The sequence below is a fragment of the Stegodyphus dumicola genome, chromosome 4 (genome assembly GCF_044657685.1).
Source record: "Stegodyphus dumicola isolate Sdum_Otavi_A_Nest chromosome 4, ASM4465768v1".
Taxonomy (NCBI): domain Eukaryota; kingdom Metazoa; phylum Arthropoda; class Arachnida; order Araneae; family Eresidae; genus Stegodyphus; species Stegodyphus dumicola.
In genome coordinates, this window is record NC_140771.1 from 75,625,918 (window position 1) to 75,645,485 (window position 19,568).

Genomic DNA, 19,568 nt, shown 5'->3' on the forward strand with positions numbered 1-19,568 from the left:
ATTCTGGCTGGTCAGTCATTTGCAACCACAAAGAAACTCATCGCGGCAGAAGAGGTTTGTTCTTCATAAAGGGTTCCAGGAATCAGATTTTTAAAGCAGCAATTGGGGCAACTGGGACTGCGGAATGTGTTCTAGCCACGGAAAGCCATTTACCTGGTAGTTGGGCGGTTTTTTGACAATAAAATAACTGCTAAAAAGAGGCTTTTCGTGGTCACGGAGAGTAAACAAACTTTTCAGACGTGATTCGGTAGCTTCAGACTAGCTTAAGTGTGCGAAAGAAGAATTTGATTGTGATGTGGACGCCAAATTGTAAAATTGTGGTAAACTGTTAGCCATGTTTCTTATATGTATCTTAAATTGATCAGAAATTGAATCAGGGAGAATTTTCTGTTGTATCTAATAAAACGAAAGTTTAGTTGTAAGTTCTAAAGAAAACCTAAAAGTTAATATTTTTCATCACATTTTTCCAACATGTTGCTCTTTTTTTGCATTGCTCGTAAGAAGAATACCAGTTGCCTATCACTGATTGTTTTAACAATTTTTTTTTTTTTTTTAAATTTCCTTATACATTGCTTCAACAGTTTGATATTTCATAAGTCAAATAAAACCAGTGGGTTCAAAGTAGCGGCCCCCAAAGCAACTTTACGCGGCTCAAGAATCATATCAATTATACGTGTTTGTTCCAAATACGGATTAGGAAAGATTTCAAGCTTTTAATTATTTGAAGTCCGAGTTTATAGTATTTTTACTTCTGTTCAAAACGAGCATGAATAATGCTTCAGTAAATCTATAAATGGAGGTAATTAATTTGCAGTTAATTTACAATGTGGCATGAATCTTATTCAAAGATTTGAAGATACAGATTTCATTAACATTTAATCGTACTTGTCAAAATATAAACAAACTCAGTTACCAATTTTTATATAAAAAATAATCGTTTTGCTTGTGAAAGCATTTATACGGAACAGCTTTTATTCACAGTTGAGAATTAACAAGAAAAGAACCTGAATGACCGATCTACAATCCTGTAAGAGTCTAGAATCCGATTTACAATCCGAAGGTAATTTTTATTAATTCCTCTCCAAGACTACAAACTTTATCAGAATCGATATGATTTCAAGTGTCAAGAAATAAGTTTGTAATTATTTACATACCAAACACATGTATTTTTACTTCCTTGTATGAAGCAAAGGAACTATTTTAATCGCGAAAATTTTCGAGTATTACATTTCAACGAAAATATCTATTTTGACCGCTGTCTAATGCAATTTAACGACATTTTTGCGTGACATCTGTACGTAAGGACAGAGTAAAGGACTCTTTTTCCCCAAATGGCTTATAAAATTGATTTAAAATGGCTTTAGAAGATAATTTTTCGTGACGTCTGTAAGTACAAATGTAGGTATGTATCTCGCATAACTCAAAAACGAGTAGCCTCAGAACCTTGAAATTCTGCATATAACTATAGCATACAATTGTGCATCTCTCTTTTTGGTTGCAATCTGCCACACCAAATTTAAATATATATGTATACCCACTCTGTTACTCGGCTCGATGAGTTCATTATTTTAATAGTTATATGGTGGTAAATTGTGTATTTTTTTGCTTTATGTTGATGAATGAATTATGTTGTTCTTTTGTTCCAATTAAGGTTTTTATGTCTTTTGTAAATTTGTATGCAATAGTTGTAGAATTATCAAGAATTTAAAAATTGTTTAAATTTTCTAAGACTAACGAGAGCGACATTTGTTTCCATTTCAAACTTTATTAGCAGAATAGTGAATTAAGTCAGTTTCTGCTTCTTCAGTGTCTTTTTGCGGAGTGAGAGGAAAAATAAACTTTTAGTTTTGTGCACCGAAAAATATGCCTTCTTACCCACTGGCCGAATTACTTATTTTTACGTAGAAACTCTAATTTTAATTGTAAATTTTTTTAAATTGTTTTTAACTCTATTTGGTGTTTTATGTTTATCTATATTTTTCAATTTTTAATAAAGATGTTTTGAGTGTTTATGTATCTTTGCCTTCCCACGAAGTGAGAACTGAATTAATTGAATGAGAAATATATCTGTAACGAAATTCGAGGAACTAAGTTTAAAGAAGTGCAGAAAAATATGCGTATAATTTAATATTCCGTACAAGGAAGTCACGTGGTTTGTATATAAGATTTTTATTTATGCATCGAGGAAAAATTTAATAAATAAGGGAAGGAGACTAAATTGTTATTATTCCTAATGAACTTCCATTTCACTTGGTAAATTTTCTCTGGAAACTTAGAAAGTTCTTAATTTGTTTATTTTTAGTTTAAATTAATTAATTTATTCACTAATTAAATACGTTGGAATTATTTGAAGGAAATATCAGTCTTAGAATTTAATATTTAGTTGTCAGTATATTTGAATTACAAAGTTGAAAGCAACAAAAATGCCTTACGATTACAAGACTCTAGATTTCAGACAGAAAGTAAATCTAATTTTTTTTTTTTTTTTTTCCATTTACAATACAATTGTATTTTTTATATAGTATGTGCTGATAAATATTTAGTAAGCGAAATTTAAAATTTATTTAAAATCTATTTTATTATGTTAGTAAAGCTGTTCACTTAAAAAAAAAAAAAAAAAAAAAAAAAAAAAAAAAAAAATTCTGCCCCGTCATTTGTTTTCAGGTGATGCGTTCGACGTGCTTGCAGTTTGAGTTTAAGATGACTAATATAAACTGTGACAATCTGCTTGAAAACATGCAAAATGGGGCTATTGATACATTAAGATTATATAGTACGAAGTAAATAAAAGACATGTGCCCCTTATTTTCTGATGGGTAGTATTTATTCGGCCTAACTTATCAGCAATTTTCATATGGCTAACAGTTTACATGTATATATAATTAAACGCACATAAAAAACTTTTCCCGCTTTTAAACAGTTTGTTTCATTTATAACCTTCACACCATTTATAACCAATATGTATATATATCATATGTATTCAATGCAAATCCTCAGTTTTGAGCTTTTTTGTCAGTATTTTGTAAATTAAGAGGTAAAATTCTGTTCATTTTACTGTACTACGCAGATACACCGTATTATGGAGCTTTCGCTTTTATTTACAACTAACAAATCACGCCTATTTTGCATTTTTGTGCTCTGACTGCATGTGCAGTTTAAGAAAGTATGTTCGCCATTTTAATGACTGCTATTTTCGTTTGTTTTATGATTCATATCTTATATTATAAGCAATGTTACTTGTTCTAAACAAAACAAAACAAAACAAAACAAAACAAAAAATATTGGATGGACACGCATTCTGAAGAGAAAGGACCTTTTAAACTATACCATAAATTAACATTCGTTACATTTATATGTATGAAACAGAGTGTTATTTTGGTATCCACTTTTTGAAGTTGCCTAAAATAAGCTATGATTTGCAATAGTTCATAATGGACACAGCAACTTGCAATACTTTAACGGTCTCTTGTATTTTTTAGGTTGTGCTGGTAGAGGGTCATTTTGTGAGCTTCCTCCCTCTATGTAGTCGTAACGAACCCGTGTTTCTAGCCACTTGCACCCCAGTTGCCATGCCCGAAACTAGGGAATGCGTCGTCCAGGGCAGCACAAGTGTCTTCACAACCATCCATTCCATGGATATGAAGTTCCTACACATAGACAGAATGTAAGTATCTTGTTCTTCAACCCCATGTAATATGGATCTCACGTTGTAAGCTCTTTTATCTAAAGCTGTATTGAGAGATGTCCCGGTATCCAAAATAGAAAACGAGAGTAGGTAATTTATAACTGTAAAATCGCAGAAATTTTCGTCCTAGGGTGGTGCTTTAGTTAAGATTTTATATCGCTTAAAGACAATATATCCAGTTTGTTTTGCAACCAGTAATTTAAATTCTATTACTTATTGCCGCATGTATTACTATATTCTGTTGTTTTGCGAACTCGGTAGTAGATAGAAAATACGGGTTCACCGACACGCGGTGTGCGGTGTGGGCGTGGCCAATGACGTCACACAGAGGGCGGGACCAAAGGCAACGTCATCACACTAGGAGGCGTGGTCACGAGAGGAGTTGAGGTGTTGGTAGATTGCTGGTTGAGTTGTAGACCTCCTGCTTTTCATTAAAAGTTAGTTTTTTTAATTTGGCAACGGAGTCATGCCGTCCTCTAGGGATGAAAAATGAAAATAATCTGTTTAGGAATTGCTCATGGCGTCCTCTACGGACGAAAAAAGAAAATAATTTATTTTAGAAATTTCTTTAAAAAAAATATTCTATTATTCAAAATATAGAATTGAACTCTCAAACAAAATATCTCACCAGCTCAGTAGTTTGAAGATTTTAACCACTAAGCTGATGTGATACATTCAGATTCAGGTAAAAAAGCCTATTTAAGAAAATGGAATTTGAATCGACTCATCAATTTATTCTGATACTTTTATCCTTTCTAGTTTTTCATGAAACTTTAACTTATTTCTCAGGTTTTCTGTTTCATAATAACATATTCATTTACTGTCATATTTTTTTAATACTTAATGTTTCTAATTTATTTGTAATATTTTATTTAATTTCCACATACTACTTTTTTTCATACCTTTCATAAATTTCAGAATACCTGATTTTTAACTTATACGTTATATTTCACAAACGTTCCCGCACGTGCTGTTTATTTGTTACATTACTTAATTTTAGATGCAATTTCACACTTTTTTTAACGTTATAATGTTCAATATATTCTGAATTTTAACTTCATTTACTTTTTTTAAACCATTCTAGTATTCTATACACACTTTAACTTAGTGGTATGAAATTGTATTTAAAAAGAAACGTTTATTTTTCATGATCTTAGTTCATTTACTAAATTTTCTACAGAATTTCTAATTTCTTTCACGTGTTTAACAATATCTTCCTTACATTACCGAATATTTTTTAAAAAAACTTAAGTCTATAACTGCTAATTGCTTTTCTTACGTTCATGATTTCCCTTCTGTGTTTATATTTCTTAATTCTAGCTTAACTTATTTATTATAATGTTTTTATTTCTGTCTCATCACTCGTAATTCCAACATTTTATCCCTTTTTATTCATTTTAACGATATGGATTGTTTTCATTTACTCCATATTCAAATATTTCCTTACAATTTTTATAATACTTGTTTTATTCCTCGATCATAATAGATCATCTACAGGTTTTACTCAGAAATTTCCATTCACAACTTTACAGTTTAATACCATTTATATCTAAATGTATTTCTTTCTCATATAGTTTTATGGTCTTCAAAGTTTCTAACATCATGTTTAGTTTTAAATCCCGATTACCTTTAAGTGTGTTGATAATTTTCATTTCTAATTTTACAACCACGTTCAGTGTTTCATCCACACATACCAAAATATTTCTTACATTTTCTGATATTTAGTCTATGTCATATTTCAGTACTTAAAATGAATTTACACTGCTCACACTATTATTTTTTCATGTTTTAGAGACACTAACTATACTAATTTTACTATTTTTCCTGCACTAATTGCATTTATGTCAGCACTCATGATAAACTAGCAATTGTTTTGCATCACATGCATAAAGAAATTCTTAAAACCAACTTTTTCAATATCGTACTCAAATTACTGTTTTCCAGATGGGAATTACCAGTATTCTTTGGTTTTACTCTGTTACATCTTTTTAAATTTTAAAATCTTACTTTTAATTCTAACATACATCTTTTAAACAGTTTTTTCTTTTAATGATAGCCTTACCTTATTTGTTCAAATTAATTCTTTCATTCACCTTCTTTACTACCTTTCAGTACCTTCATAATTCACTATGCAAACGCAATGTCTTTCACTGACATTCTGTTTAATAATACCACAAGTTTCCTTAATTGACAAAAAGCGAATTATTTCTCATTTCAAAATAGAACTACTATATTTTTGCACAAACATTACCTTTATCCATTCAAGCCACCCCTTAACCTGTAACTGACGTAGCGATAGGAAAGGAGATTCTTATCATATGCTCTTTCGACATTTGAGGTTTCTAGAACTTCTTTGACAAGTATATCAATACCATCAGAAAATATACTTAACACTTTTACCCAGTTTAAAGGCAACATACTGTTATAAGAATGGTTTTAGTTAAATTTATAGCACAAATAAACGCATTTTGTGCTAAATAGGCATAAACATTTAGATTCAGAATATTTCTTTTTAATCCGATGTAAGACTTGAATTTCATTCATGATACGGATTGTCTCTTGATTTTCTTTTTGTTTACCTTACACTAATAGAAAATTTTTATTTTACAAGTTCAGCTTTTAATGAAATAGAAATAAAAACTACGATACACCTGCTGTTTTTAAGAAAAGGAACTTTGATATATTTCTGGAAATGTAAATGCTTTTAGAGTTTTCTTTCAATAACGTTGATTTTCATTACTTTACTAACTTCAATAATTCTCTTATTAGCTAATATGAATGAAAGAAGATTGTCAAAAATGTGACACAGTATAATTCTTACGAACATACGTACCTTTACCAGCATACAGATATTACCGATTGAAATGAAGAAAGATGCAGATATTTTACTCCAATCTACATTAAATTAAAAGAAAATATTTAAACTTTCATACATTCCAAAGAATAAAAGAAAACTCAATAGATATTGTCATGTTTGTATATATGAGATAAAAGTTTTATGAATGGTATTTAAAGTAATGCTTAGAACTTCATAAAAGCGAACATTCACTATGTTAATACACATATCATCAGTTATTTACATTAATCAATGTAATATTAATCATTACATGTACTATATGCATATATATTTAAAGTTTAATTGTCTTACAATTGAATAATTAACTATTGAGAGAAAGAGGTTCTTATATCTTACACTATTTAATTCACTTACACTATTTAATTATATATATCTTACACTATTTAATTCACATGGAACAAATTTTTCCATCAACCACATTGAACCACGTTTATTAAATTCGCCAAAGCTCTTTTATTTCTGCATTTTCACACTCACGACACATTTTAAATGTAACTATTGATTACCATTTCAAACACCGATATCATAACTCAGTGTAAAACTACATCATAACTCATTTTTTCCCTACTAACTACAGTTTTATATATTCAAGAAGTACATCTAAGACATGTTCATTTTCTATGTTCTAGCAAATCGATTCAATTGCGAACATACTATTAAGACTTGCGATTTTAGAAGACTTGCACGTATTAACTATGTCAACGTTTCTTCGTTTTTGTAAGATTCGTATCAAACCATGTCGCATTCGAATGTGGTGTAAGAGATCACTTTTTCTTTTAAACACTTGTAAACAATGGATGCAATTTATAAGAAGAGAAGTATCATGCTGTTTCAAAACATCATCATCAGCATACTTCTGTTTCTTTTGACACCGGCAACATTTAAAAAAAAAAAAGTTTCCTGAGATATTCTTCAAATTCTGTTTTACTTGAAAAAATGTCCGAACATTCAATACGATGTAAAGATTCATATTGTTTTAAATTCTTATGCTCACTAAATATTTTTTATCATGATTTACTCTTAAAAGTAACTTTATTAGTTTTCATATCCTTTTTACATGAAAAGAACTTGTGATTATTCACTACAAAATTCTAAGACGAGAAGCTTCGCGACTTTTCAAACTATAAACTTAAATTTCTTAGGACATACACTACATCTGATGTTTCTTTCATGAGATTTCAAATATCTCTTCAGATTACTCGTATTCAAGAAACCTCGCAAATATATCACATAAGTTCAGCGAATAATCGCTTCATAAACTCTTAAATTTTCAACACGAGTGAATCACTTGAAACATATACTGCACTGTAAACATACAATACTTAAAAAAATTGTTATAAAAAATAAAAATACATTCATTTCACCAAGAAGCTTTTCTATTTAAATACATTTATTTATTTCCAAAGAACAAGTTTCTGTATTATACATAAAATATACTTAGAATTTTCTTTCATTAGTTAATATCAAATTAACAACAATATCCATTTACTGATATTTGATATACATGTTTGCTTTAAAATTAAAACTAAAATTTCAATATATTTCTATTAAAAAACACATAAGGAAAAAAAATACTCATAACATCAACCAAAGACAGAAATTTAAATAGAATAGCTGTACTTATATTAGTGCATTTTTATAATCTTCATAACATTTCGATTCAAAAAACCTATTACAAAATAAATGAAACATTTTTTTCTGCCTTAAAGAACCTCTTATATTTTCAAAATTAATACATAAAAATATATCTTCACCAATATATTTAATTCTATCCTCAACACTTATTATAATGCAATCATGTCTTGTTTGTGAAGGATGATTTACAATGCAATCTTCGCATTTATATAGCTTTTTTATCACTGAATTTAATTCAGTTTTGATAGAGTTTATGAGTTCTTTAAAAAGTTCATCATCATCACTTACCATATCCGAACAATTGTTTTTACATTTGATTTGCAACGGTAAAATAATTTCAAAAATACTTTTATATAAAGTATTAGATACATCAGGAATAATTTCTTTCAATTTTTTTAAAATATCACAGTTTACTTTTAGGTATGTAGGTTTTAGTTTAAAAGAATTTTCATCTTGTTTAAAAACTTGTGTAAAAATACACTCACCTTCTTTGTTGAAAACTACCAACTCATTATTGCAAATGATGCTGGCAGTCGTATAGACAAGATTAAATTCATATATTTTTTAGGAAAATTCTTGCCATGTTGCAGGAGTTATAACAACACCGCGTGTAGTAGGGTATAATATTTTATTTTGTTCCACACATTCACGTAGATGAATGTTCATTCTGTTTTCAAACTGATTTATGGACACAAAATATCCCCAACCAAGAGTCCACTGTGCAATCAACTTCGAACTTTCTTTTTTCTGTTCTCGATTATTCGGCACGAAGATATTTTCAGGAACAGACTTCATATAGTGGGCAAACCAGTCATCCTCTGGAAGTTCATCCTCATTATCTTCCAAGCGTCGTTTTTTAATTTTCGAAATTTTTATGTTTCGGAATGTGATACTAATTCTAGGATCTTTAACGTCAGGTTGAGAGGGTATTCCGTGCATCCAAAATTGATTCGTTGGGGGTTTCATTACAAGGAGAGTTCCATGAGTTAAGTCCACGCTTCGAGATGTGAAATTTCGCCTGGTAAATACCATTTGACGTTTTGAACCTAAACTGATGATAGGTATATCACTTTCATGTTCGAGACAAGTTTCATTGTCTTTATGTGTTGAAATTTTCGCCACTCCGTCAGGATAATAGTTCAATAAAGCAAAATTATATTTTTTGCCAGTTATCGTTTCAACATAATCTTTTACATTTAGAAGAGTTTGAGTCCATGGTTCTGCACAAATGCGCGTTCCAGAGAATTCGTAACTAAGTCCTTCATCACCAAAACCGAGTACTTTTCTTCGTGGAACATACTGAGTCCCATTAATTTCAAAACTAATATTTTTAAAATCATAATTTGATAGTTCATCTAGCAAAATATCAGCTTGATTTCGTGAATAAAATTCTTCGTATAATTCCACATTTAACTCTGTATCACATATATTCCTCATATTCGCTTTTGAATCTAACGACAATTCTGAATGATATAGAAATACGTAGCATTCTTAAATAGCAAAAATTATCTAAAACATACATTAACGAAATGATTTCATCAACACTTATCGTAAAACATTCTTGTCTTGTCTTGTTTGTGAAGCCAGTCTTTCCGGCGTCATATGTGTAAAAATAATCATGATAGGATAGTGGGAAAGAGTTATAGTGTCCTAATGTTGTTATTCTGAACCTCGATATTACATATATGCATAAGGAGAATCTTAAAAGCATCATCCACTTATCATGATAGAGTAATGGAAAATTTCTAAAACTCTGATAATCATACGCGAAAGAATGTATTATCTTAAGGTTATTGTTGCTATTCCAAATTTGACAGTACATACAGAAGTGATGGAAGATCCTTGATAAGCGCTTCACGTTATCATAACGTTATCATAACGTGAACGTTATATAAATGCTATATAAATCCGAAGGTTGCATTGTAAATCATCCTTCACAAACAAGACATGATTGCATTATAATAAGTGTTGAGGATAGAATTAAATATATTGGTGAAGATATATTTTTATGTATTAATTTTGAAAATATAAGAGGTTCTTTAAGGCAGAAAAAAAATGTTTCATTTATTTTGTAATAGGTTTTTTGAATTGAAATGTTATGAAGATTATAAAAATGCACTAATATAAGTACAGCTATTCTATTTAAATTTCGGTCTTTGGTTGATGTTATGAGTATTTTTTTTCCTTATGTTTTTTTTAATAGAAATATATTGAAATTTTAGTTTTAATTTTAAAGCAAACATGTATATCAAATATCAGTAAATGGATATTGTTGTTAATTTGATATTAACTAATGAAAGAAAATTCTAAGTATATTTTATGTATAATACAGAAACTTGTTCTTTGGAAATAAATAAATGTATTTAAATAGAAAAGCTTCTTGGTGAAATGAATGTATTTTTATTTTTTATAACAATTTTTTTAAGTATTGTATGTTTACAGTGCAGTATATGTTTCAAGTGATTCACTCGTGTTGAAAATTTAAGAGTTTATGAAGCGATTATTCGCTGAACTTATGTGATATATTTGCGAGGTTTCTTGAATACGAGTAATCTGAAGAGATATTTGAAATCTCATGAAAGAAACATCAGATGTAGTGTATGTCCTAAGAAATTTAAGTTTATAGTTTGAAAAGTCGCGAAGCTTCTCGTCTTAGAATTTTGTAGTGAATAATCACAAGTTCTTTTCATGTAAAAAGGATATGAAAACTAATAAAGTTACTTTTAAGAGTAAATCATGATAAAAAATATTTAGTGAGCATAAGAATTTAAAACAATATGAATCTTTACATCGTATTGAATGTTCGGACATTTTTTCAAGTAAAACAGAATTTGAAGAATATCTCAGGAAACTTTTTTTTTTTTAAATGTTGCCGGTGTCAAAAGAAACAGAAGTATGCTGATGATGATGTTTTGAAACAGCATGATACTTCTCTTCTTATAAATTGCATCCATTGTTTACAAGTGTTTAAAAGAAAAAGTGATCTCTTACACCACATTCGAATGCGACATGGTTTGATACGAATCTTACAAAAACGAAGAAACGTTGACATAGTTAATACGTGCAAGTCTTCTAAAATCGCAAGTCTTAATAGTATGTTCGCAATTGAATCGATTTGCTAGAACATAGAAAATGAACATGTCTTAGATGTACTTCTTGAATATATAAAACTGTAGTTAGTAGGGAAAAAATGAGTTATGATGTAGTTTTACACTGAGTTATGATATCGGTGTTTGAAATGGTAATCAATAGTTACATTTAAAATGTGTCGTGAGTGTGAAAATGCAGAAATAAAAGAGCTTTGGCGAATTTAATAAACGTGGTTCAATGTGGTTGATGGAAAAATTTGTTCCATGTGAATTAAATAGTGTAAGATATATATAATTAAATAGTGTAAGTGAATTAAATAGTGTAAGATATAAGAACCTCTTTCTCTCAATAGTTAATTATTCAATTGTAAGACAATTAAACTTTAAATATATATGCATATAGTACATGTAATGATTAATATTACATTGATTAATGTAAATAACTGATGATATGTGTATTAACATAGTGAATGTTCGCTTTTATGAAGTTCTAAGCATTACTTTAAATACCATTCATAAAACTTTTATCTCATATATACAAACATGACAATATCTATTGAGTTTTCTTTTATTCTTTGGAATGTATGAAAGTTTAAATATTTTTTTTTTAATTTAATGTAGATTGGAGTAAAATATCTGCATCTTTCTTCATTTCAATCGGTAATATCTGTATGCTGGTAAAGGTACGTATGTTCGTAAGAATTATACTGTGTCACATTTTTGACAATCTTCTTTCATTCATATTAGCTAATAAGAGAATTATTGAAGTTAGTAAAGTAATGAAAATCAACGTTATTGAAAGAAAACTCTAAAAGCATTTACATTTCCAGAAATATATCAAAGTTCCTTTTCTTAAAAACAGCAGGTGTATCGTAGTTTTTATTTCTATTTCATTAAAAGCTGAACTTGTAAAATAAAAATTTTCTATTAGTGTAAGGTAAACAAAAAGAAAATCAAGAGACAATCCGTATCATGAATGAAATTCAAGTCTTACATCGGATTAAAAAGAAATATTCTGAATCTAAATGTTTATGCCTATTTAGCACAAAATGCGTTTATTTGTGCTATAAATTTAACTAAAACCATTCTTATAACAGTATGTTGCCTTTAAACTGGGTAAAAGTGTTAAGTATATTTTCTGATGGTATTGATATACTTGTCAAAGAAGTTCTAGAAACCTCAAATGTCGAAAGAGCATATGATAAGAATCTCCTTTCCTATCGCTACGTCAGTTACAGGTTAAGGGGTGGCTTGAATGGATAAAGGTAATGTTTGTGCAAAAATATAGTAGTTCTATTTTGAAATGAGAAATAATTCGCTTTTTGTCAATTAAGGAAACTTGTGGTATTATTAAACAGAATGTCAGTGAAAGACATTGCGTTTGCATAGTGAATTATGAAGGTACTGAAAGGTAGTAAAGAAGGTGAATGAAAGAATTAATTTGAACAAATAAGGTAAGGCTATCATTAAAAGAAAAAACTGTTTAAAAGATGTATGTTAGAATTAAAAGTAAGATGTTAAAATTTAAAAAGATGTAACAGAGTAAAACCAAAGAATACTGGTAATTCCCATCTGGAAAACAGTAATTTGAGTACGATATTGAAAAAGTTGGTTTTAAGAATTTCTTTATGCATGTGATGCAAAACAATTGCTAGTTTATCATGAGTGCTGACATAAATGCAATTAGTGCAGGAAAAATAGTAAAATTAATATAGTTAGTGTCTCTAAAACATGAAAAAATAATAGTGTGAGCAGTTTAAATTCATTTGAAGTACTGAAATATGACATAGACTAAATATCAGAAAATGTAAGAAATATTTTGGTATGTGTGGATGAAACACTGAACGTGGTTGTAAAATTAGAAATGAAAATTATCAACACACTTAAAGGTAATCGGGATTTAAAACTAAACATGATGTTAGAAACTTTGAAGACCATAAAACTATATGAGAAAGAAATACATTTAGATATAAATGGTATTAAACTGTAAAGTTGTGAATGGAAATTTCTGAGTAAAACCTGTAGATGATCTATTATGATCGAGGAATAAAACAAGTATTATAAAAATTGTAAGGAAATATTTGAATATGGAGTAAATGAAAACAATCCATATCGTTAAAATGAATAAAAAGGGATAAAATGTTGGAATTACGAGTGATGAGACAGAAATAAAAACATTATAATAAATAAGTTAAGCTAGAATTAAGAAATATAAACACAGAAGGGAAATCATGAACGTAAGAAAAGCAATTAGCAGTTATAGACTTAAGTTTTTTTAAAAAATATTCGGTAATGTAAGGAAGATATTGTTAAACACGTGAAAGAAATTAGAAATTCTGTAGAAAATTTAGTAAATGAACCAAGATCATGAAAAATAAACGTTTCTTTTTAAATACAATTTCATACCACTAAGTTAAAGTGTGTATAGAATACTAGAATGGTTTAAAAAAAGTAAATGAAGTTAAAATTCAGAATATATTGAACATTATAACGTTAAAAAAAGTGTGAAATTGCATCTAAAATTAAGTAATGTAACAAATAAACAGCACGTGCGGGAACGTTTGTGAAATATAACGTATAAGTTAAAAATCAGGTATTCTGAAATTTATGAAAGGTATGAAAAAAAGTAGTATGTGGAAATTAAATAAAATATTACAAATAAATTAGAAACATTAAGTATTAAAAAAATATGACAGTAAATGAATATGTTATTATGAAACAGAAAACCTGAGAAATAAGTTAAAGTTTCATGAAAAACTAGAAAGGATAAAAGTATCAGAATAAATTGATGAGTCGATTCAAATTCCATTTTCTTAAATAGGCTTTTTTACCTGAATCTGAATGTATCACATCAGCTTAGTGGTTAAAATCTTCAAACTACTGAGCTGGTGAGATATTTTGTTTGAGAGTTCAATTCTATATTTTGAATAATAGAATATTTTTTTTTAAAGAAATTTCTAAAATAAATTATTTTCTTTTTTCGTCCGTAGAGGACGCCATGAGCAATTCCTAAACAGATTATTTTCATTTTTCATCCCTAGAGGACGGCATGACTCCGTTGCCAAATTAAAAAAACTAACTTTAAATGAAAAGCAGGAGGTCTACAACTCAACCAGCAATCTACCAACACCTCAACTCCTCTCGTGACCACGCCTCCTAGTGTGATGACGTTGCCTTTGGTCCCGCCCTCTGTGTGACGTCATTGGCCACGCCCACACCGCACACCGCGTGTCGGTGAACCCGTATTTTCTATCTACTCTCGGTCAACAGTAAGAATGCTATCTATCATTAGTCATCCTATTTGCTTGCTTTAACTTTCCTTTCTGCTTTGAGAGTTTTGAGACTAGTCCGATTTCAGATAGAGAAAGGAAATTTGGAAATACGTTTATTAAAAGCCACCTCTTGTTGAAAACCTTCCTCTTCAGAGTAAAATCATCGTCTTGATTTCTTGTCTTTTCACGTCGTGGATTTCTATAATGCCTCCTTCGCTGAAAATTATTTTAACTTTCACTCTGTTAAGCTGTAAAATGCATGTTAGAAGGTAAATTGAAATAATATGAGTTTTTGAACAGCAGAGGAAGCTTCAGCAGAGGAACGGTTCATTTTGGGGGGCAACATTTTTCATGGGAAATATAATATAAGGGCTAATCATATGCATTTTCTTACCAGAACGACTAATCGAGATTTATTGGATTATAAAGAAATTTCTTCGATTATCTGTCTGAAGAGCAGAATGTTTTCGTGAAGGACTAAAATTCCGCGCAAAGGGCTTAAAACTGGAAACTTTTTAATTTTTTCACATTATTATTTTCACATTTCATTTTTTCATTTTCACATTATAAGGTATTTCTCCCGCCTTCTTAGCATGCTTTCGTGGTGTAGTGGGCAGCACACTCGGCGCGTATTCGAAAGGTCCGTGGTTCGAGTCCTGACGACGGCATGGCTCATTTTTCACACCGCCTTCTTCAAAATAACCTAATGTCTCTACAACGTTACGAAAAGAGTATTGACTTGTATCCACATCATGCGTACTCGAATACATTACATACCTTATATTATACAAGAGTAAACCACATAAAGCAGCCAGGCCATTGTTTGGGATTTGACTCCAGGTTGAACTACCAGTATTCAGTTATCTTAACCACTCGGTTATCTGTAGAGTGAAGAATTATAAGCTTCCGAATAGTAATAAGAAACGGAATTGAGAAAGGAATTCTTTTTACACTGAAAATATTTTATAAAGAAATTTATATTATATTATTTTATAAATATTTTACAAAGCGTCTTCATTTCTATGCCTTCCTTTTTCCATCGAAACTTTTGAATGGGAAATACGAATGACAGTTAAATTATAATTTTAATGGAATAAGTAAGGAGGAGTTCTTCACTGAGAGAGAAATTCTTCAGAGTTTTATTTCTGTTACTGCTCGGGAAGACGAAACCGAAAAGTAATCGCTTTGAAATTTGACAGTTTATTCTAAAATATAGTCTCCAAAACGAAATTCAAAATACTGTAATATTTTCCAATACAGCTGTTGTAAGTATTACTTGTACGGTGAGAAGAGGTTTTATAGATAGAAGAATCACCAAAGATCTAAAAATGAGTGTCTGGTATTTAATAAATATTGTGCTGTTCAGAGAAGAATGAGCGAAGTCACGAAGCAAACTTCTAGAATGTCATCCACGATTTTGCTAACTTAAAAATAAGTAAAATGGCACTTTAAAATGTTGGAATTAAACTTTTATTTCAAAAATGAGCGCACAGGTTTTATTTATTTTCCTATACGTCATTTCGGTCTGTTATAGTTTTGAGTTTTTTAGTGTGCATTGAGAAGGGAGGCAAAAGTTTTAGCTTTTCCACTAGGATGAAAGTGATCGTTTTAAGTAGTAGAAGTCACTTCCTTGCATTTTTGGCAAATAGAACATTTGTGCAATCTGTACAAACAGCAATATTGATTAGGGTAGACGTTCTGGTCCAATGGGGGTGAGTCACGTTTCTACGTATACTTAGTTAACGCAGCCACTTAAGTAATGAAAAGAACCTTCGGTAGCTGCTTTTCGTGACCAGAAGCAAACGACGACCATCACACACCTAACCGAAACAGAAGTGACCACCTGCGCCACCTGCGTAGCTGACCACAGGTCAAGGAGGCCGGGAGAGTTCCCACGGCCCTCTCTGCGCAAAGGCAGACGTCAATGCACCTGCTTCCAGGCTATCTAATCTTCTCATTACGCTCTGCTTTCACTGCGACCGTGTCTCATTGAAAATCACCGTTGTTACGCTCTTTGTTTTCCAGCCAAAAAAGGGGCGGAATTTGAAATAGAAAACTTCGCTTTATTTATTGGATTTCTCAGGATTCAGGGCGGAGTCTGCGCTTGCCGAGTGACCAGAACTGCAAATGAGATGCAAGCTGCAATCAAAGAGACACAGAAGACCAAATTGTGCTACACGGAATAAATTACATGCAAATAAAAAAAATCATTTCATATGCAGTGATGAATAGCACCGGCGTGATGAAGTGCATGAAACGTCAGTAATTTATGCTGTTTTCACCACCACACTAATACATTGTTATTTGACGATGGCAACAGACTTGGTATTCTAATAAATATTCAGTGAACAGAGAAATGAATAATTAACGATATATATCCCAAACTTAATTACGACGAAAGAAAATATCAGTATGAGTACGAATTAAATACCTTTCAGCAGTAGACAGAAATTACAGTAATAATGATTTTAAAAAAAAACGATAGTTCACATTTTAACAGTTGCCCAAAAAAGTTCTTTTAAAGTTTAATAGGGTTTATCAATAGAGTTTACCAATAGAGATAGCGCAGGTGGACGAACGAAACATTTTAGAGGATACTAAATGAATAGACATTGGGACTAACATGGAAATGTTCCATATCTTCCGCATATTTGAACGTCATTCTATGAAAATATTGAAAGTTTTTAACTAGATATATTGTGAATTAAATGAATTTTTATTGAAATTAATTCGATTCAGAAGTAAAAAAAAGTAATATTCTTTAGAATTGCAATTATTGTTTAAATAGTTTGTTAATTTATAGCAAAATGATACAGTTGGAAATATTAATAAATCTCTTTTGCCAAATTGCAACAGATTTGTACGAAAAATGAAACAACGCATTCACAGTGAACGACATTTAGGAGTCTAAGTGAATCAATGCAAAATCGTGTTTCGAGATTAATAGCTCTTTGGAGCTAATAAATCCAGAAATACAGCGTGGAGAAAATTAAGTTTATATTTTTGTTAATGAAAATCTTTTTAAGAGGAAATAAAATTAAATTTATCATAGTTATTATTAAAAAGCTCTATTAAGAGGGCATTAAGTCAAATATATCACATCTATTGTTAAAATTGTTATAAAAGTGTTATTGAGATGAATAAAATTATCATGTCTTTAAAAATATTACTAAGAAAGTTCAAAATTAGTTTATATTTGTTATTAAAGGTTTATTAAAAATGGTAAAAATCGAGGTGATCATATGTGCTTTTTTAGTACTGCTAAAAGTGGATAAAATTAAATCCTTCAAATCTGCTATGAACAGTGTTAATTAAAAGAGTAGATAAAATTTAGTTTATGCCATGTACTTTTCAAAATGCTGCTAAGAGAAAATAAGATAATGTTCATCAAATCTCTTATTAACAGCGTTATTAAAAGAATAAATAAGATTAAGTTTGTCTTATCTATAATTAAAAGTATTGTTCCGACAGGTTAAAATTTAGCTTTTTATATTTTTCATTAAAAGTGAAAGACATAAGGAACCAACGAAGTTTTCAGTCTTCTAAAAGTAATTAAATTATGAATCAGAATTTTCCTGTTCAATAATTGACAACTCAACAAAACAACTAAATTATAAATTCACACTTTCTCTGACTGAATAAATCAGTACTTTCTTCTATAAGGCTACTTGCAAGACCTACCTAAGTATTCGCTGCCGCAATGTGTAGTCATATTATAAGGTATTTCTCCCGCCTTCTTGGCATGCCTTCGTGGTGTGGTGGTCTGCACGCTGGGCGCATATTCCAGAGGTCCGTGGTTCGATTCCCGGCAAAGGCTTTGCTCATTTTTCATCTTGCCTGCTTCCAAAAAATACCTTATGTCTATACAATATTATGAACTACTGTTTTCTAAATATCTGTCTACTGCAGTTAATAACCAAAAAAAAAAAATGTTAATGCTAATGTAATCTAGAGTTGGTTCTGCAGTATTAAGCTAGAACAAAGCAACAACAAGCTAGAGATAAACATCCAGTGGATGCTTTAAGGTAGCTTTGGCACTGAAGATCTTCAAAATTTGGTCAGAATCAAAGCAATAAGCTTACAACAGTCTTCCAGAGTCGGTAGTAAACTAGAATTCAGCACTAACTAGCTTCAGTACTGAAGGTAGTTAGCATGAAGCTAGAATTAAAGCAATAAGGTAGTAATAGTAATCCAGAATATACAGGGTGGCCAGAAAGTCCCTTTACCCGTGCAATCATTTCATTGTAGCTTCAGTAACGCTTATAGTTATTTGTCTAAAACGTCCGTATGTGCACCATCATTATTCCTGCACACCTTGATACACATCAATATTCTCCTATGCAGATGCTTTAGCAGCTGTTGTGTCACATACTTTTAGGCTTCAAGCACTCCTGCCCGCAGAGCATCATTGTTCACGTACCGCTTCTTCCTGACATATGATTTGATCATCTCCCACTGGCAGAGTCGTAGGTAGGGTTTTCAGCGCCCAGGGACAACTGAAGATTTCGCGCCCTCTTCTGCTTGGCCAAGGATGGAAAACATTTAATTCTAAAATGTCGTAACATCAGTTTGGCGCCCCTAGGATTCTGCGCCCGGGAACAGATTCCCCCCTTGCCCCCCTCTAGCTACGCCCCTGCCCACTGGTTATTGTCTGGTGTCGTAAGATCCGGACTTCAAGGCGGCCAAGTATACGGGGCTGGTGAATCCAAAACACTTCCCATGCGAAGAAATTCCTTCCCCCACGCGATTAAAATCTGACGACTTGGCGGCTTCTGACGGGACATTTCACGAAACCTATTTATCACCTGTGTCATATTTTGGCTGTTGTGCTTCCGTTCATGGATCGACACACTTGTCATTAAGCCCTCCTCCAATGTGAAGTCAGTGTATCCAGTATTGTTTGTCACTGGTATCTGCCATTGTTCGTCACCAATCACAGAAAGGCGAGACAATGAATTGGTAAACTTGCAGACTTTATTCTCTTCCCCGGGCAGTCACGTGGCAGTTAGGCGACAGCCATGTTGAAATTC

The 19,568-nt window shown here is 30.8% G+C and overlaps 1 protein-coding gene across 1 annotated transcript in view; it reads left to right on the plus strand.

The window, feature by feature from the left end:
- The window catches only part of dysf (neuronal PAS domain protein dysfusion), a 286,927-nt gene that overhangs the window by 251,318 nt on the left and 16,041 nt on the right, over positions 1–19,568 (plus strand). Inside the window, exon 6 of the mRNA XM_085815098.1 lies at positions 3,480–3,664. Within this exon, the coding sequence (XP_085671224.1) occupies positions 3,480–3,664 (185 nt within the window). The remainder of the gene's footprint in view (positions 1–3,479; positions 3,665–19,568) is intronic.